Here is a 21,092-nt window from a genome sequence, read left to right as displayed (position 1 = left end):
ACAGGAGGCAAACCCAAGGTAAACAGGATGGAACAAGTTTCTTCTCCCTCCCACTGCTTCTCTCTCTCTGGTGCCGGGTATCAGCTCAGACACAGGAAGTCACCCAAAACAGCAATGGGATTTGTAGTGTTTCAGCCCTAATATCTCAAAATGATATGGAAAGAGATTTTGGAGCTGAGAGAGAATAGCTTAATAACCAGCATGTCAATCTTTGACTACTCAGCATCCTTATAAAACTTTTGATAAAAATTGGGAATTCCATATTTCCACCTAACATAATGCAACTATTCTTCATACAAATGGAAATGTTCTCTCCTCCCCAAATAAGAAGCAAAGTTCCAACGGTCATTACATTGTCGATGTAAGAAATGGCCAAGCCCTGGCCGGATAGCTCAGCTGTCCTGAGCGTCGTCCAGATGTGCCAGGGTTCAGGGTTTGATTTCAGTCAGGGCACATATGGGAAGCAACCAATGAGTACATGGATGGGTGGAACAACAAATTGATGTTTCTCTCACTCCATTCTTCTCTCTAAAATCAATCAATAAAAAGTTTAAAAAAAAAAAACACAAAAAAACAAAACTTTCAAACCTGTAGGGAATTTTTATGACTTTGTTTCAGCCCAAGTGACAATTTCTGGGAAACAAAATCTCAACAGATTAAGAAAATGCTCTGGAGAATGCCAGTTTTACAACTTATTTTATCCATTAGAATCAAAGGAGGAGATGTAAGTGGTGGAGGGTCACATAAGGTACATTGGAGGTAGATGAAGGAGGTGGGAGAAAGCAAAGCAGAGAAATCTCTGGGATTGGGTAAAAAGTAAAATGGAGAGACGCATACTTCTTTTACATTGGTGGGTACAGGATAGTTAATACTTAACATTCACAGCACCATTTATAGAGATGGTATTTGGGGGGAACAAGATAATGATGAGGGTTCTGTGGTCTTGTGCTCTGGTGGGAGATTGTGCCCTGAGGGGTCTGGAAAAGAGAGTACTCCAAAGAAATGCTATCGCAGATGCAGACAATAGACAGGCTCAGTTAAGGTAAAGATTGACCTTTGTCAAGGAAGCTACAGGCCCAGGACCTGACTACCACCATGATCTGCTCTTTTGCTAGCATGTTTATGTTCAGACCGTCCTATGTGGTTACCTTAGGCCTCTGCGTTTGTAAGGCCGGCCATGCAGGCCTCCCCTGAGCTCGTCAGGTTCAGTGTGTGGCCCCTTCTCCGTCCACAGTATGCCTCTCTGGTAGAGAGTCACTCTCCCTTTCTTTGCTATGTTAATTACTCTTCCAATTTAGCCTTCCAATACGGACTATTGTATTACTTACAGACAACTCTTACACAAATTTTTTATACAATAGTTAGGAGGAGGAGGAGATGGTGCACAGGGCGAATCCCCTTGAAGGGATAGTTACATTTCCAAATCTTCAGATTGCTGTTGCTAGAGTTATAAATGCTCTCCTCCCTTTCTGTTTTTGTATGGTTACGTTTGTATCACAATTGACCTTATTTCCCATACCCTTCCATAAATTTTCATGTCTTAATGTATTTAGCTTGTTGTTGTTATTGATCATAACAATACAGGTGTGACCATTCACTGAATCTGAATAAAAAAAACAAAAACCGGTAGGCCTGTTCTAATTGAAAAGTAGCTAATAGATTTTGAAATAAAGTTGCATATTGTTATTCTTTGAAATATTCCTTTTACACTTCTCCCTTCATTCTTCCACAAGCATGTTTTTTTTTTCTTTTTTAAAAAATATATCTTATTGATTTTTTACAGAGAGGAAGGGAGAGGGCTAGAGTGTTAGAAACATCGATGAGAGAGAAACATCGATCAGCTGCCTCCTGCACACTCCCTACTGGGGATGTGCCTGCAACCAAGGTACATGCCCTTGACCAGAATTGAACCTGGGACCCTTCAGTCCGCAGGCCAATGCTCTATCCACTGAGCCAAACCGGTCAGGGCAGCATTATATTTTTTCAGCAGAGATTTTGATTGTTACGGGAGGGTGCCAAGAGGAAGATGGAGTTAACGTTTAGTATTCGATGTCTAGAATGGGAGTTTTGAATGAATAATATAAAAATAGGTATGAAAGCTAGGCTTTGTTGAGAAGAGGATTTCATGAACATATCTGGGGCCAAGCTTTGTTGATCAGATCATAGAACGTTATCATAAGCCAAGAATAGAACAAAAGCAGAATAAGGTGAGGGCAGTCCTTATCATACAGCGAGGGAGAGAGACTGCCCTGATTGACCTGGGTTTGGGCAAAGAAGAACACAGACAGTCTATATCCCGTGTCCTGACTTCCCCTTTCCAGGCTAGTGCCCTAGGAATCCCTGAGTGTCTATTAGACATGTTCTGGAGAAAGTGGAAAACAGAATAGCTTTCACGTTGTTCTCTATTTAGAGCCCTGGTAGACCACCCACAGGCTGACCCCTCTCCACCGTGAGGGGAATAACAGAGCTGGTGGAGAGGTGATTACAAGGATCAAGGGCACTTTTACTGGCTCTCATGGCGAAGGCTGATACAAGGACCACACAAGGCAAGACTGGGAAACCCTTGCCCCACGTGTTGAAGACAGCGGATTTTCCCCTGTACCCTGATTTTACTTGAGAGGAAAGTGAAAGGGAGGGAGAGCACTCTAGGAAGTTTAATTTTAGATTAAGAGAATATTAATACAGTAGAGATTTTAATCAAAAGACACTGTTTAAAACAAAAGATAATGAGCTATTGTTAGAATTCCCCTCCAATCCAGTGCCTATTTCTCCTTGTGGAGATTTTAGAAAAGGATCCTCACATTCTTTGGACATCTCTGACTACATGTGTGGACTTAATACCATGATAATTATCTATTTAAAAGAGCTTGATGATAGTAGCTGTGTGCACATAATTATGTATAACCTAAGTCACAGGCATTTTGGAAACAAGTAGAAAAATATAGGGATTATACTGTTTAAATATTTCTTTAAATTTTGTTATGTTGATATGATAAGAAGTGATTAGTTACAATAATATTCAGATAGGCTCACCCATTTATTTTATGTAAAATTATGCAATTTGCAGTATTTTAAACTATTTGGCTAATACTTCCATTTCAGAGCATTCTTACTGAATTCATTATAGAGAAAGTAATAAACTTTATCTTAAGGTTTAATAAAAGCCCAATATTTATAGAATAGGTGGACACATTTATAAGTAACCAGCAATAAAAACATCCTTGTTATAGTCAGAAAAGTTGATGACTTGTTCTATTTTTTTATCTTGTATTATTTTTCATCCAGTTTACATTTTTACATTCTAATTCAAGCCCAGGAATTGAGCAGCTATATTTAAACGGAAACTATAAAATATTAACACAAATTATCATTTTAATATAAAAATTGCTGCCATATAATTTATTTTCCAATTTTAATATAGAATAATTTGGTTTTTAATGTCTTATTTTACTTGCCTCAAACTCTAATTAAATGCCTCAGACTGGAACGGCATTCCATTAAGTATCTGTTACAACATGTCTGTAGAAATGTCTGCTCTGTGCGTATAAAATTCTCAGGAACCTGGAAATTTAATATTCAAGTTTCATATAATTCTGTTAACACCACTCAGAAAAAAAAAATTAAGGAAAATTTACAACTAAGGTACTGAAATAGCTAACAAAAATTCTGCCAGTTTAGAATAGCTACTGCTTGGTGCTATCCATAGAGTTTCTGTTTTAGTGCCAAAATCAAAGATTCCATTTAAAAAATAAAATAAATAGAATGTCTGGTTGGCAACTTTTGATTCATGGGTTTTGTGCTGCGGGTGTCATCAAATATAAAAATTTATGTCTTTATTTTTTTTTATGTTCCTTTTTTTTTTTAACTAAGAATTTCTTCACTTTTCTTAGAGTTCCATTTAATTTCAGTGTGTTATATTTTCTCTGCCTTTACTGTGCTTTGGTGTTGTTTTTCAGTTTCTTACAATCACCTGGTTGCTTTACTGCATCTATTCTTAAGCAGGTGATTTTTTTTTCAGTGTGCCCATGTGTCAGTAGTAGCCGGCGTTTTCTGAGTACTTACCCAGGGCCAGGCGGTGTGTGATAATACACACACACAACGAATACTCCCACGTAAGGAGGCTGGTATCACAGGGATGCCTCTAATACTGAGGAAGAAGCTGAGGCACAAAGGATTAAAGCTGGCAAGCAGAAGGGCTGTCTTTGATAACATGTGGTCCAACTTCAATGCACACTTAACAATCTTTTTGTGAAAGTTCTATTAGTCCTGAGTACAGAAAATTATTGTAAACTGGCTTATGAAACCTGGCATAACATCTAGGAGTGGGCTTCCAAACACTGCTGGATCCAGATGCTGAAATCACAGCGGGGTCTGTCTCTTGCCCTCCTTCTTTCTCGTCATTCTCAGATGGCCTCTGCATGGCAGGTATCGCATTTTAAAAGATTAAAAACACTTAAATGAGTGAAATTAGACACTCATCTGGTCTAGTCCTTCAGTGTGTGGTGATAATTAATCTTTGAAAAACATTTTAATGTTCTATGCATCATAACTCTTACTTGCAATTTCCCGAGTGTATAAAATCAAAGAGTGGAAATTTCATTTGGATGAATGTCAGCTTTATTCACATTCTTTAGCTGAATAAATGTGATTGCTAAGAACACATTAAATGAAACAAGTTCAGAAGTTACAAGAACTTGAAGCAACAGCAAGTACTTGATTAACATTCTGTGTATAACAGAAGTGTCATTGGGGAAAGGAACTTATTTTTTAATATGTTTAAAGGTCTTTATTGCCTAAGGGAGGGGGGACCATGTATGGTATAAATCTTAAACTGCATACTCAATATACACGTCATGTCACATTTCTTTATTTTTTAAAACCATCTTCAGTCCATGTCCAGGCCTCCATTTGGTGTAGACAGTAAGAAATTAAATGTAATATACTGCCGGGATATGTCACCCCCCATGGTTATCTAAAATCCTAGGGTTGTGTGCAGCATCAAATATCTAGAATACTGCTGAAGTTACAGTCTGCATCCTTCCATCATTCCTCAAGCATGGTAGAATGCTCCCTTCAGGTGTAGTGGCTCTCTGCTTCTATTGGGTGCCCTAGGTCCATGGTCGGCAAACTGTGGCTCGCGAGCCACATGCAGCTCTTTGGCCCCTTGAGTGTGGCTCTTTCACCAAATACCACGGCCTGGGCGAGTCTATTTTGAAGAAGTGGTGTTAGAAGAAGTTTAAGTTTAAAAAATTTGGCTCTCAAAAGAAATTTCAATTGTTGTACTGTTGATATTTGTCTCTGTTGACTAGTGAGTTTGCCGACCGCTGCCCTAGGTCCTCATAGAGATTGAAACCACTGTGTCTAGGGTGCAGGCTCCCTGAAGGCTACTACCTAGGGGGATTCAAGGGGACCCACAAATCTCAGTCCCATTCACTGGTTCTAGAAAGGTCATCCGTCTCACTATTTGGCCCCAAAGGACTTACTCTTCCTCTCTCCTTATCTACTGGGCTAGCCAAAAAGATCTCATCCATAAGCTAATACTTTTACAAAACATAGGAATGGCTGTTGTCCTCCTCAAGACCTCTACTTCCAGTTTTGCAAAAAGTCCAGGGGCAAAGAACTACAAATGACCTGACTATCAGCTTAAAATAGGAGGGAGAGCCCTAACTGGTTTGGCTCAGTGGATAGAGCATCTGCCTGCAGACTCAAGGGTCCCAGGTTCGATTCCAGTCAAGGGCATGTATCTTGGTTGCGGGCACATCCCCAGTAGGGCGTATGCAGGAGGCAGCTGATTGATGTTTCTCTCTCATCTCATTGATGTTTCTCTCTATCCCTCTCCCTCCCTGTAAAAATCAATAAAATATTTAAAAAAAATAGGAGGGAGAGACACAGAAGGTAAGCACCAATTATTATCTTAAAAATATTGTTCTGGTATCGACCTATACCATTAAGGTCTATTAATATTTGACAAAGGAGGCAAGAACATACAATGGAGTAAAGACAGTCTCTTCAGCAAATGGTGTGTTGGGATAATTATACAGGCTCATGTAAAAAGATGAAACTAGACCACCAACTTACACCATACACAAGAATAAACTCAAAATGGATAAAAGACTTAAATGTAAGTTGTGAAAGCATGAAAGTACTAGAAGAAAACATAGGAAGCAAGATCTCAGACATTTCACGTAGCAAAATTTTCATTGATTCATCTCCTAGGGCAAGAGAAATAAAGGAAAAAATAAACAAATGGGACTGTATCAACTAAAAAGCTTCTGCACAGAAAAAGAACAAAAAACAACCACACACCCATCATCAAAATGAAAAGGGAACTCACTGTATAGGAGAACATATTTGCCAATGATACATCTGATAAGGGATTAACTTCCAAAATATATAAAGAACTCATACAACTCAACAAAAGAAAGACAAACAACCTAATTAAAAAATGGGCAAAGGACCTGAATAGACTTCTCCAAAGAGGACATACAGATGCCCAATAGATATATAAAAAATGTTCAATGTCACTAATAATCAGAGAGACTAAAATTATAATGATCCCTGGCTGGTTTTCTCAGTGGTTAAAGCATCAGTCCATAGACAGAAGGGTTGCAGGATAGATCCCTGGTCAAGGGCATGTACCTCAGTTGCAGGTTCAATCCCTGGCCCTGGTCTGGGCGCATGCGGGAGGCAACCAGTAGATGTGTCTCTCACATAGATGTTTCTCTCTCTCTGTCCTTCCTCCCTTTCACTTTCTCTAAAAATCAATTGAAAAAATGTTCTCAGGTGAGAATTAAGAAAAAACAGCTATAATGAGATATCACCTCACACCTGACAGAATGGCTATCATCAATTATAAATCAACAGACAAGTGCTGGCGAGGATGTGGAGTGCACTGCCAGTGGGAATGCAGACTGGTGCAGCCACTGTGGAAAACACTATGGAGTTTCCTCAAAAAATTAAAAATGGAACTGCTGTTTGACCCAGCAACCCCACTTCTAGGAATATATCCCAAGAACCCCAAAACACCAATCAGAAAGAATATATGCACTCCCTATGTTCATAGCAGTGCTGTTTACAATAGCTAAGACTTGGCAATACCCAAGTACCCATCAGTAGATGAGTGGATAAAAAAGCTGTGGTACATTTACACCATGGAATACTATGCAGCAATAATAAAAGTAGGATCTCTTACTCTTTGAGATAGCATGGATGGATGTGGAGAATATTATGCTAAGTGAAATAAGCCAGTTAGAAAAAGACAAATATCACGTGATCTCACTTATTTGTGGAATCTAATGACCAAAATCAGTTGACCAATGAAATAAGTCCAGAAGCATGGAGGCATGGAACAGACTGACATATCTCAGGGGTGGGGGTTGGGGGGACGCAGGAAGAGATAAACCAAATAATTTATACACTTATATGCATAGCCTGTGGACACAGACAGTAGTGTGGGGAAGGTCTGGGGTGGGGTAAGGGCTGGGCAGAGACGGGGGATGGAGGACAATTGTAGTACTATCAACAACAACCAAAAATGTTTTTTAATTGCTCTGCTATAAATATCTAACCAGGATCTGCAGCTAGAATCATAGACAGTGAAATGATATACCATGTGACCAGAAATCTCATCACCTCCAGTCAGTGAAATATGTCTCAGCTCCACCAAGTTGGAGGAATTGCCCAGAATGGATGCCAGCAGGATCCCCACACAGCAGCGAGGTGAAGGAATGCATAGATACCATTAGTAAGATATGCAGGATTTGCAGAAAAAAACTTAAAAACTGCTGGAGAACAGATTAAAAAGGCCAGGCAAAAATACCTGCAGCTAGGAAATGGAAGTCAGGCCAGCTAGGGTGGTGCCCTGCTGCTGAGGGGTGGAGACTGTTGGCTCCCGGAGAGTCTTTAAGAAGCTCCTCTGACTCAGAAGTCATCAGCCTATGCTCTGTGGGTCACAAAGGGTCTTAAAGGTGATTTCTGGAAATGTTGAATTGGAATTCCACTTAAAAAATAGCTTGTTTTTTTCCTCTATTTTTAACTCTATAATGAAAATCAGAAAGTAAACCTAAAATTATTACATTGTGAAGGGATACTGAATGGGTGTGTTACTTTAAACATCCCTTACCATGCTAACCTCATCTCCTCCCACGTTCCCCTTGCTCACACCCTCTTAGCCACCCTACCCTCCTTGCTGTTCCTAGAATATACCACAAGTGTTCCCATCTGCCTGCTACACAGGCATCACTGTATTTGGCTTCCTCATCGCTTTCAAGCATTTGCTCATATGCCATCTTCTGAGTGAGACCCTTCCTGATCACCATATTTAAAAATTGCCTCTCTGTCTCTAAGTCCCTAGCCCCCTTTCCTGACTTACGTTTCATACATTTTCTCACCTTCTTCCATACAATGCAATTTAATGTTGTGTTGTATTGTCTGCCATCAGCTAGTGTGTAATCTCCCCAAAACAATGGCAAGGGAATTTGGTTTGCTTTATTTAATGAAATCCCAGCACCTATAGCAACGCCCCATGGAAATCTTCGTTGGATAAACAAATAGAGGTCAAGATGATCCGTGAAATAAAAGAGCTAATGCCACCTTAGAAAGACCAGAGCAAGTGCTCAAATTTTTCTTTATAGATGTCTGTGTCTGTGTGTAGAGACGTTTTATCTTAGTCCAAACTGATGTTGGACCTTCTTGTGGACATACACACACAACTATAGAGGAAACTTTGATCACTTGTTGAAATACATGCATATATTTAAGAATCATATTCAAATATAGGGAATATTTATTAAGTACCTCTGTGATCCAGGACTTCTGTGGGGGTGCTCATCTTGTTTAACCCATGTGATCCACACAACCACCTGCAAAGGTATTTCAATAGAAGTTAAACCTTGAAAGCAGGGGCATTTTTGAATTCTCCACCCACTCTCTGAGTCTAGTCACTGCAAGCATTTGATAGGTTAACTTGAAGGCAGTATGTCCACACATTTGAATATACTCTTTTTCTTACTGTATGCCAGCAGTTCCCAAACATAAGTGGCATAAAATATATTATACAGTGATCTCTATCCAAAGACCACATCTAATCTACTTTATGGACAAGTAAGGGATTTTCAAGGGTAATTTTCATTCAACCCAATTTTCAGCTTGTTTTCTAATCTCTTAAAAGTGGAACTTCAGTTTTCACTAACATTAGCCTCATCATATTCCAAGTTACCTTGTTTTTGCTTGAACTTCAGAATAAAGCTCCAGTGGTCATATTTGTGCACATATTTGAAAAAAATTTTAAGGACCTGGGAACAAGAAGGTGGCTGTTCTTCACCACTCGTTTTAAAATTCAAAGTCGCGGACGTCCACTCACATAAAATAAAACTCATCTGCTCCCTGCCTGCTCCTCACAGCACAGCTGTCAGTGGTGCAGAGACAAGAAAACACCAAAAGTGTTAAAATGGAGATGTACGGGCTCTGGTTGCAGGTTTAATGCCTATCATCACTGATATTTCTCTCTCTCCCTTTCCCTTCTGCTCTGAAATCAATAAAAAAAATTTTTAAAAAGAATAAAGTAATCCATTCTAGGAAGAAATTAAGAAAACATCTTTATTTGGATAAACGGGTGTAAAGGGACAAATTTGTATACAGACTTTGTCATTGAAGAAAAGTAAACAAAATAAATGCATACTGAAATATAGATAGATCTGTATGCGATGTTGGAAGAGAGAATACAGAAATTCTAATATCGCTGACTAAAAGTGACTGATAGGATTGCTGTTCTTATATAAACAAGAATGTTTCTATAGTTATACTTTTGAACAACCAGATAAAATCTCTATGAAGCACTTCAATATATTTTGAGAAAAACAATAAAACAAAAACGTCTTAAAATTATAATAGTTTCTAGAAAATGATAGCGGATTCCTTGTCCTCTCTAAATCTTTTAACAATTTCAAACATGTCCACATTTGACTATTGAATCATTTGCCACCTTCTTGGAGCTGAAACTATTAGAACATAGGAATCATCTGCATTCACTCTGAAGCAGAGCTCTCATAGGAGCTGTGTCCCTGGCTTTGGCATGACATTAATGTCAAATACCCCACAACTAAGTCTGACTCACTCAGAGCCACTCAGCATACGGCTCTGAAGGTACAAAACTGAGTGTTTCAATTGATCGGAAGGAATTAGCAATAACTTTAAAATTACAGAAAAAGGTACAAATGAGAATATCATAGTTTGATCAGTAACGAAAGTTGAAGATAAATATTTAAATATGTGGAATTCAAATAATATGGGATTGAGGATGGTTGTTATATGGATGGTGATATGGATGAGACTTGATGGACCAGGTATTGGTGACTGCTGGGTCTGGGTGATTACCCTTGGGTAGATTTGAAATTCTCTATAATAAAAAGTTTTAAAGAAAATATTTTATTTAAGATCAGCACACATTCAGTTTTATTTCCTGTAGAATTATCTGACTATGAGATGGTCCACTTGTTCAAACCATCAATGTACTTTGAGAAGAAAAGAATGAGACTGCTACTGTCACTATGAAAAGGTCAAGAGGTGATCATATCAGAATTAAAAGTTCCATTTCCCTGGGCTGCAATGACAGACTCTTAGACATAACTGAAACACTCAATCAAGCTTTTACAAATAAAGAGGCACTATTTATGATGTGAGGATATTTGTTCTTCTTAAGTAGTAATAGTCTATGATTAGGCAGTGAGCTGCAAAATCTTCAGAGAGCACCTAATCACCCATCTGAATTTATTCTAACAAGGTTTTTTATTTTGATTTTCTCCTTTCACAACTCTTCTAAAATGTTAATGAGTTCCAATTCAGTATTTTCTCTTAGAAAAGTTAAAATGCATGTGCTACCTTCCTTTTCTTAAATTTTCAGCCCCTATTAAATTCTTGGTCTCTTTTCCTGTCCTACAGATAACTGCTGTTGAAAAGAAATGTAATAATCACATATGTAATTAACATGTTTCTAATAGCCACATTTTAAAAAATAAAAGGGGGAAAATTCATCTTAATAATATACTTTATTTCATTTTATACAACATATCCAGTTCTGACCATTCTTAAAGGTCACTTTTTGAATAACAAAGCGATAACTGGATTTCAGAATGTTTACAGGATTTACTGTGCTGCTTTCTTATGCATCAATACATATATTGCATACTGATACATACAAATATTATATAAATATATCTGAATGGGTCAAGAGGTGACCATATCAGAATTCAGATTTCTTCAGTGCCCCCTGGACTCCAATGACAGTCTCTCAGACATAAGAGAAACACCCAATCAAGCTTTTGTAAGTAAAAAGGCACTATTTATGTCCACACTATTATTTATATCCACACTATCATTACAGAATAAGCATAAGAAGAGGGATTAGGGGTCTTTTCTCTTATGTTATTCCTATTTTTATTAAATTTCAGGATATTTTACTAAAATGCAAAAAAGGTTAGATATTACACCTCTCAACCCATTGTCATTATATTTTGAGTGAATGAGGCAAGTACAGTTTATAATTCATTTGAAGGCTGCTGTATCCAGCAGTGTACTTTTAAATGTATATATATTTTTATTGATTTCAGAGAGAAGGGAGAGGGAGAGAGAGATAGAAACATCAATGATGAAAGAAAAACCATTCATCGGCTGCATCCTGCATGTCCCCTACTAGGGATCAAGCCCATAACCCAAGCATATGCACTTGACCAGAATCGAACCCAGGACCCTTCAGTCCACAGACTGACTCTCTACCCACTGAGCCAAACCAGCTAGAACTTCCAGCAGTGTACTTTATTTAAATCCATAGTGAGCTAACAATGACCCAAGTCTTTCAATAGTCTTGAAGGTCAGGTATTATGAATTCCAATAAAATATTAGCCCTGGGAGGCCAGAGCTTTTCTTTCTTTTTTTTTTTTCCACTCTTCACATATTTTTTGTTTTGTAAAATACACTTATGTTTTTATATTATTTATTCATGTTAAGATGTAATACATTTAGAGGAGATTAAAAATGGTGGCAGAGTAGGAGGATGCTGCATGGACATGCTCCCAGGAACAAGCTGGAATTACAACTGAAATAAGGAAAGGCTTCCTGAATAATCCATGGAAAACTCCAGGAGAGAACCCTGATACCCAAGGACTAAAGGTGGAGACCTAATAGAGACTGGTAGGAGGGTCGGAGAGAACCCTGATACCCAAGGACTGAAGATGGAGATGGCATAGAGACTGGTAGGAGGGGCGGAGGCACAAAAGGGCTGGCCAGGCAACTGAAGTCCCAGAGAGATGTCTCAGCTGTCGGGGGGAGCCCCTGAGAACTCTGGGATCTAATCCCTAAGCTGGGCTCCCTAGCAGAGAGAACCAAACTGAGGAGGGTACCCACATAACATTTGGCTGTGAAAAGCAGTGGGGTGCTGTCTGCCAGGGAGTGGCAGCTGAAAGTTCAGGCACCCTCTTAAAGGGCCAACACACAAAATTCCCTGTGGAGCCACCCACCTTGTGCTCTGGCAGAGGGAGGGTGAAGTGGACTGGAGCTGTGAGAGCAGAACCCAGGACTGAGGACTCAGGGGATAGAGCTCAGAAGACAGGCACCCCAAGTTTCCTGGGCTGAGTCATTCCCTCACACAGTGGAGGATATCTTCCCCACACAGACATTTGCTTTGCCTGGGAGGAAGACAGTCAACACACCCTATTGGAAAACACCTTGCCCTGAGGCCACTTAAGAGATTAAAAGTAACAATTAGCCCCAAGGCAGAAGCAACTGCCCCACCCTGTTGAAAAAACTCCCGACACACCTGAGGACGACTGCCTGGGGGGAATTCAAGTCGGAATCCTATTAGTCTGTAGACAGAGGCAGTCTCTGGAGGCTTTGAGTCTTTGCTTGATCCAATTAGTCAGAAACAGCCTTTAACAACTGTCTTGCACTAGAGATTGAGAGGTATAGAGGATCTACCTAAAACACAGTCACAAAACCAGACAACCAAAATGAGGAAACAAAGAAACAACCCCCAAATGAAAGAACTAGCGAATTCTCCAGAAGAAGAGAGAAATGAAGCAGAGATAAGAAATTTATCTGAAACAGAGTTCAGAGTAATGATGTTAAAAATGCTCAACAGTATGAAAAAAGATATAGTAACTATGGAAAAAGAACAGTCTGAGATAAAGAATGACATAACACAAATAAAGAACAGGTTGGAAGGAATACACAGCAGATTAGGGGAATCTGAGGATTGAATCAGTAAATTAGAAGACAGAGTTGAAAATATCACTCAATTAGAGAACCAAAAAGAAAAAACAATTAAAAAACAGGGGGACAGCTTAAGTGAGCTGTGGGACAATGTGAAACATAACAATATTAGAATAGCAGGTGTGCCAGAAGAGGCAGAAAGAGAGAAAGGAATAGAGAAGGTGTTTGAAATAATGGTAGAAAACTTCCCTAACCTGGTAAAGGAAAAACTCACACAAGTTCAGGAGACACAGAAAACCCCAAATAAGAAGAACCCAAAGAGACCCACACCCAGACATATCATAATTAAAATGCCAAAAATTAAAGACAAAGAGAGAATCTTAAAGGCAGCAATAGAAAAGAAAACTGTTACTTACAAAGGAGTTCCCATAAGGCTGACACCTGATTTCTCATCAGAAACTCTACAGGCCAGAAGGGAATGGCATGAAGTACTCAAGGTAATGGAAAGCAAGGATCTGAGACCAAGATTACTATATCCAGCAAGTCTTTCATTCAAAATAGACGGTCAAATAAAGAGCTTCCCAGACAAAAAAAATGCTAACGGAGTTCCTCACCACCAAGCCAGCAATATAAGAAATGCTAGAGGGATTGCTATAAGGTGTTGCTGAGAAGAAGAAACAGAGATAAACCTAGCCATACAGAATTAAAATGGCTATAAATAAGTACCTCTCAATAATAACCCTAAATGTAAATGGATTAAATGCTCTAATCTAAAGGTGTAGGGTAAAAAAAATAAGGTGTAGGGTAGCTGAATGGATACAAAAACATGACCCAACTATATGCTGTCTACAAGAGACCCACCTCAAAACAAAAGACACACGCAGGATGAAAGTCAAGGGATGGAAAAAAATTTTTTTCATGCAAATAGAAAAGAAAAAAAAAGTGGGAGTAGCAATACTCATATCCGACAAAATAGACTTTAAAAGCATCATGCTAAGTGAAATAACCCAGTCAGAGAAAGATAAATATCATATGATATCACTCATTTGTGAAATATAATGAACAATATAAACTGATGAACAAAATATAGAGCCAGAGGGGGAAAAATATACTAGAATATAATAGAAGTAATCCTGTTATTTGCAGATTTTTAATATTTCCTACAACTTTTGTGATATCATATTATGTTAGTACAGTTTTGTTAATATTATTATACTTAAAATTCTTTTATTCTTGAAATATTAATGTTTATTGCATGTAAAATTACTATATGTAAGAGCATTTTTCTTGAATAATTGGTGTTTATTGCATTTAACATTATCATATTTAAAATTGTTTTCTTGAGATACTAATGTTTATTGCATGTAACATTATTATACTTAAGATCGTTTTTCTTGAAATTTAAGGTTTATTGCATGTAACATTATATTTAAAATCGTTTTTCTTGAAATAAAAAAACTGAAAAAAGATGTAATACATTTGTTTCCATGTGAGTTAATGAATTAATATTTAATTTTTTCTGATCTTTAATTTATCATAAAATAAATATTTCTCATTATTTACATTATATACTATATAACATATATTTATTATAATATTTTCTCATTAATTTTTAAGACTGTATAGGGATCCCAATAACAAAACATTTGAGAACACTGGTCTAAGGAAATTCCTTCATTCATCTTTTTCTTCTCCTAGAAATAACACAATTTTTTTTTAGAAGTGATAATCAAGAGTTGGGATGTCTTGCTCCTGATAGAACACTGATTCTAATAGTTTGGGATGACGTGAGAGTGGTTATCCTTGAATTTGCATTTTGAAGCTTTAATAGGCTTATAAGTGTACTAAAGGCCCAGTGCATGAAATGCATGCAAGAGTAGGCCTTCCTGGTAGGGGAGGGTGGGGGTAAGGGGGAGAGATCAACCAAAGGACTTGTTTGCATGCATATAAGCCTAACCAATGGACACAGACAACAGGGGGGTGAGGGCATAAGTGGGGTGGTGGGGGGTAATGGGGGAATAAGAACACATATGTAACACCTTAATCAATAAAGAAATTAAAAAAAAAAAAAGAGTAGGCCTTCCTTCCCCCGGCTACCGCACCAGCTTCCCTCGCAGCCCTGACTTCGTCCAGTCTAATTAGCATATTATGCTTTTATTATTATAGTTTATTGCCTCTGTTCTTTTAGATCCACACCTGTTGCATTCTAGGATGCCAGTGACTTGACTTTTCTTTGCATGTGCTGCTGTTAAAAGGGAATGGCAGGGATGGATCTTCTGAGACAAATAGAATTTAAATCATTCAGATATTTCTGCTTTCTAATTTGTATCTCTAATGAATTTGGAGTTATACTTTTCATTTCTATAAAAACAAACTGAAGACAGAACATTGTTATGAGGCTCCAGCCATTTTGTATTACTGTGCCAAAGAAAGAATGTCTCAATAAGTTAATTCTAGACTTGGAGTGTCATAAAATTTAGTGAAGAAAAAAGATAGCATTGCCATACCAATAAAGTAGAAGGTGCAATTATTTGCCTTTGGAAGCCAATTGGAGCTCTAGGAATAGACAGAATGCAAAATCCAAATAAAATTGTAAACTAACTGAAAAAGTTAAATTGGCTCCTATAAATGAAACAGGTGGCCATTATATGGAAATTGCTTTATAAACAATATTGTTCAAGATGGAAAATATGAGTAGGGGGAGTGTGGTGATGAGACTTTCACTGGGCCTCAGTGGCCTTACCTCTGAATCTCCACTGGGCAGAAAGAGGACTAGAAGATGAGCCTCAAGAGAGGAATATGAGCAAATGTTCGCCTCATAGCCAAGTGACTTCTCAACAGTGCTTTCTGCTTTCATCTCCCAAACTGGTACAAAGAGATTCAGAAGAAGACAGGGCTGAGGCACATCCTAGAAATAACGGAGGGGTGGAGATCTGCATTCTTGAACCTGTGCTAGAGTTCTGCTACCACACCCTCCATTCTACACCACACCTTTTTTTTCCAGTCTGTACTTCCCATGTCTGCCTTTACAGAAAGCGGGCAAGAATAGCAATAGCAGCATCAGAGTCAGACTAAAATTAAATTTAGGCTTTAGTATCAGCAGCACAGAATTGGGAATGCAGGACATGATACAGCCGTTAGTCAGTCAGATCAAGTCATATAGGCACATGGAACCCGACTGGCAGTGACACCTTACCAGTAATTAAAATTTTAGCACCTAGGTCAAGTTTCTCAAAATGGGATCCTCAGGAATCCTAAAAAAGTATTTCTAATGTTTTAATGTGTATAACAATAATAAACCTGGAGTTTTTCTGAATCAGAATCCCTGAAGGTGGGAGCAGGAATCCTAACCCTAACCCTTACCCTAACTCCCCAGGAGATTCCACTGTGCATCCAAGGACCCTGGCACTAACCCTAACCCTAACCTTAGCCCTAATCCTAACCCTAACACTAGCTCTAGCCCTAAACCTAACCCTAACCCTAGCCCTAAACCTAAACTTAACCCTAATTCTAACCCTAGCCCTAGTCCTAATCTTAACCCTAACCCTAACCCCTTGGCCCTAGACCTAAATCTAACCCTAACCCTAGTCCTAGCCCTAACTATAATGTTAACCCTAACCCTATGCAGTCAAAGATTTGTTTCATTTTCGGCTGTTTTTCTAGAATAGTGTCTGGCTATGGCAGACACTAAATAAAATTTGTTAAGTAAGTGAAAAGATGAGATATCACAAAAATAAGTAAGGTGATCTCTAACAGATTTTAATAAAAAGGAACAGTTTGAAAAATGAGAACTAACATTTTATGAGTGCCTACAATAAACTAGACACTGTGCCAAACACTTACATATATCTTAATAAATCCTCACAAAAGGTATTTACAGATGAGAAGTCTAAAGCTCAGATAATGTAAATAACTTTTCCAAAGTCACTTAGCCAATATAGAACATCATTTCAATACTTTTCATTTTATTTCAATGTCTCCAAGTGCTTTCCCTGACTCCCAGACTAAATTAGTTGCTCCTTCAAATACTCCTTCAGAGTATGCACTCTACATTGTCCCCTCATATCATTTGTCACTGTTATAATTCACTGTGTCGTGTGGTGTTTAATGTCTGTATTCTCCATTGCACTGTACACTTCATGATAAGTGGCAGCGAATATCTTGTTGACATTTCCATGTCCAGAGCCTTCCACTTTGTGGAATGCTTAATCTCTAACATCTACTTGTTGAATAAAAGAATGAATCAAGTTCATTTTCTCCCAAAAGTTATAACGGTTGATGAGTGGGTTATTTGTGAGAATTAATGATGAGAATTAATGATTTTGTAGATCAACTACCTGAATGGCACCCATTGGAATAAAGCCTGGCAGAATATTGCAGGGAGAATATGCTGGTGTGTAGGGGGACTATTTGTTCTTCACAGTTTACCGTAGGCAATGGGACCATGTGGTATGGATTTCCTCTGACAATGTGCTGTCCAACATGGCATCTCCTAGACACATAAGGCTATTTAAGTCAAGGTTAATTAAAATGAAATAAAACTGAACAATCATTTCAAGCCGTATTCCAATTGCTCAATAAGTGGCTGACTTATTGGGTAGCACAGACAAAGAAAAGTCCCATTAAGGAAGAGTTATATTGAACAGCACTATTTCAGAAAGTTTAAAATGTCCTTAGGAAGATATATTTTTTAAATTGGAAGGGGCCTGTTTGACTAGTTTTGTATTCTAATAAAAATTAAACTTTGAGAAAGAATCCAATAATCTGTATCCCCAAGTGTTTCTGGTCAAGACCTATTATGTGAAAAGGAGCTGCATTGTCCACAGCTGAAACATTTAGTCAGACGTGCTCATGCAGAGCCATGACTGGTGTGGAAAGAACCACTCCTCCAAGGGCTGGGGCAGGCCTACGTTCCAGGGACGCTGCCAGCCCCTTGCTGGATGGAGCCCCATGTCTAATGCCATTCAATACCATCCTTTTGCATTTGATGTACAAAACAGAGGACTGACATTTGAAGAAGAGGGAAGGGTTTGGGATGCTGAATGCAACTCAGACTACAGTTAGAGTCACAACTTCTAGAGAGAACGTTGTTAAATGATTCCTTCTTCAAAATGTCACATATCTTCAGTTAATTTCTTCATAAAATGTAACTTTCAATGACTTTGGCCAATACACTTTAACTTCTTTTGAGATTCTATTGCTGGAGATTTCACCTCCCTAATTGTCATTGCCTTAGAAAATAACATGGTTACTAGACAAGATTAAACATTTTATTTTTTAAGTTGACTTATGGGGGGCAGTGTTGGAAGAATTTTCGTAGTTTGAATCTTCCAGGTTTGGGCCCTATAATTTGTTTATATTTCTCCAGTTTTACTGACCCAGTCTACTACCAAGATTGAAAATAGTTCATGGTTTTCGCTTGTAGACAGGAGACAAGTAGGAGAGCTGAGGAGGGGACCACCGCGCAGGCCCACAGTTCCTAACTCAACAGGTGGGGAACAGGGGTTTTTATGTTCTTTGCGGGTTAAGCCTCACTTCCCACGATCTCTCCCGGCCTTTCAGGGTTGTCTTTTCAATCCTCCTGAGATTTTCTTAGGAGAGACACCCAGTGACAATGGTGCTTCTGTGGAGAGGTGGTGAAGGATGCAGGTGGGGATTGGGGAGTTAGTAAGGCTGGGAGGAGGTGCTGGGATGGGGCCGTTGGATTCCTGAGCAGTGAGCGGGACCAGGAGCCAAGAGAGAAACCCGAAAAGGACCAAAAACTCGGAGAGGAGCTCAGATGGACAGGGCGGCTAATGGGGAAGGGTCACTCCGGGACGTAGCAAGCCATCGGCCGGGGTAGGCCAGCCAGGGCTCGGGGACCCGGGCTCCGCCGATGAGGTCAGCGGAGCCGAGGCGCTGGGAGGAGGCAGGGGAGCCCCCGGACACGGGTGCCAGGAGGCAGGCGGAGGGGCGGGACGGGACTGGAAAAGGGACGGGAGCAAGGGCCACGGGAGGAGGGACGAGGGGGCGTCGGCGCTGGCAGCCGGAGGCGGCCCGACTGGGATCGTTTCCTTCCGGAGGGGAGGCCGCCTCTGGACCCAGGCGCGGACAGGGGGCGTCGGAGGGCGGAGGACGGGGAAATACCACGGCCCCGCTACCGCCCCTAGCTGGCAGCAGTGGTGTTTGAGGCTCCTCCTCCGGCCAGTCCCGAGCCAGGCAGCAGGGGGAGCGGGAGGCGGGAGCGAGGGCGGGGGCTCGGGAAGGAGAGAGGAGGGAGGGACCAGGCGCGCCAGTGACAGGGTGGCAGCCGAGGAGCGGACGCGTTGCCGCTGCCGCCGTTCCACCTCCTCCTCCTTCTGCAGCTCCTCTCGCTGCCGCCGCCGGGAGAAGTTTAACTCCCGTCTGTCGCTCGGAAGCCCTCGACCCAGAGCCGACTGGGGAGCGCGGCCGGCGGCTGCAACCCGCGGCGGGCTGGGCGTCCCGAGCGCTCAGAACCCAAGCCGGCGTCAGCGCCCGGTCGGCGGGCAGCGGCCGGGGCTGGGGGTGCGGAGGCGCCGGAGGGGCGGGTGGGAGCCGCGGACCCGCGCGCCGCGCCGCAGCCGCTCCGCTAGCGTCGGCGCCGGGCAGCCGCGATGGCCGTGCGCTCCCGCCGCCCGTGGATGAGCGTGGCACTGGGTTTGGTGCTGGGCTTCACCGCTGCGTCCTGGCTCATCGCCCCCAGAGTTGCCGAGCTGAGCGAGAGGAAGAGACGCGGCTCCAGCCTCTGCTCCTACTACGGCCGCTCGGCCGCTGGCCCCGGCGCGCGGCAGCCTCTCCCCCAACCTCAGCCCCGGCCGCGGCCGGAGCAGTCACCGCCCCCCGCGCGCCAGGAGCGCCAGGGGCCTCAGCTGCTCGAGCCAGCGGCTGGGGTGACCAGTTTTCGGAGCAACCCCTGGCAGCAGCCACCTCCGCTGCAGCAGCGGCGGCGAGGACGCGAGCCCGAAGGTGCGACGGGGCTCCCCGGCGCCCCCGTAGCGGAGGGCGAACCCGAGGAGGAGGACGGGGGCGCGGCTGGGCAGCGGAGAGGCGGCCGGCCGAAGAGTAGCCACAACGGCAGCGGGGACGGGGGTGCCGCCTCTCCGAGCTCCCGACCCCGAGATTTCCTGTATGTGGGGGTGATGACCGCGCAGAAGTACCTGGGCAGCCGCGCGCTGGCGGCGCAGCGGACCTGGGCGCGCTTCATCCCCGGCCGCGTGGAGTTCTTTTCCAGCCAGCAGCCCCCCAACGCCGGACTCGGCCTGCCCCCACCACCCCTGCCTGTCATCGAGCTGCCTGGGGTGGACGACTCCTATCCTCCCCAGAAAAAGTCCTTCATGATGATCAAGTACATGCACGACCACTACCTGGACAAGTATGAGTGGTTCATGCGCGCCGACGACGACGTCTACATCAAAGGTGACCTCCTAGCGCCGGCTGCCCCGCCTGCTCACCTCCTTTCTTTGCATCTAACCCCGACCCCTGCCCAGCACCTCTCTGCTCTGCCAGCACGTGCCCTGGGCTCCTGCAGCCCCCAGCCCGCCGTCCCCACCCTCGCATCTGCCTCCCATCCCTAGTCCGCTCTTCTTCCCCGCCTGCGGTTTGGGTTCTCCTCACACCTACCCGGCTTTATCCGCCTTCCTCGCTCTTGCTTTTTCGTCCCCTCCCAGCGCTTAGCCCTCCTCTTCAAGTGTGGGAGAGGTGACGACCGGGACCTTAGGGTTCAACCAAAGGCTATTCCCACTCTGCCTTGCTCTGAAAGCCCGGGGTGGTGGCGGGTTCCCAAATCAGCCAGAGGGGCGTGTCCTCGGTGGAGAAAGGGCAGACTGCGGACGCCGGCGTGAGCCAGTCTGGAGATCGCTGTTCTTGCTTTGTTCCCCTACCTTTTCGTT

At 41.8% G+C, this 21,092-nt stretch overlaps 1 protein-coding gene and 1 long non-coding RNA gene across 2 annotated transcripts in view; one reads left to right on the top strand and one right to left on the bottom strand.

Moving 5' to 3' along the window:
* Nucleotides 1-20,947, bottom strand: part of LOC308251038 — a 51,404-nt gene extending 30,457 nt beyond the window's left edge. Inside the window, exons 1-2 of the long non-coding RNA XR_013960894.1 lie at nucleotides 20,824-20,947; nucleotides 8,797-8,861 (exon numbers count right to left, since the gene is read on the bottom strand). This is a non-coding gene — a long non-coding RNA (uncharacterized lncRNA). The remainder of the gene's footprint in view (nucleotides 1-8,796; nucleotides 8,862-20,823) is intronic.
* Nucleotides 19,815-21,092, top strand: part of CHSY3 (chondroitin sulfate synthase 3) — a 248,417-nt gene continuing 247,139 nt past the window's right edge. The window contains exon 1 of the mRNA XM_080674020.1: nucleotides 19,815-20,619. Coding sequence (XP_080530146.1) covers nucleotides 19,818-20,619 — 802 coding nt within the window. The 5' untranslated portion in view covers nucleotides 19,815-19,817. The remainder of the gene's footprint in view (nucleotides 20,620-21,092) is intronic.

The sequence above is a fragment of the Plecotus auritus genome, assembly GCF_963455305.1.
Source record: "Plecotus auritus genome assembly, chromosome: 6".
In the NCBI taxonomy this organism is placed as follows: domain Eukaryota; kingdom Metazoa; phylum Chordata; class Mammalia; order Chiroptera; family Vespertilionidae; genus Plecotus; species Plecotus auritus.
Note: the sequence above shows the minus strand (reverse complement) of the source record. Positions and strands in the feature narration are given on the sequence as shown.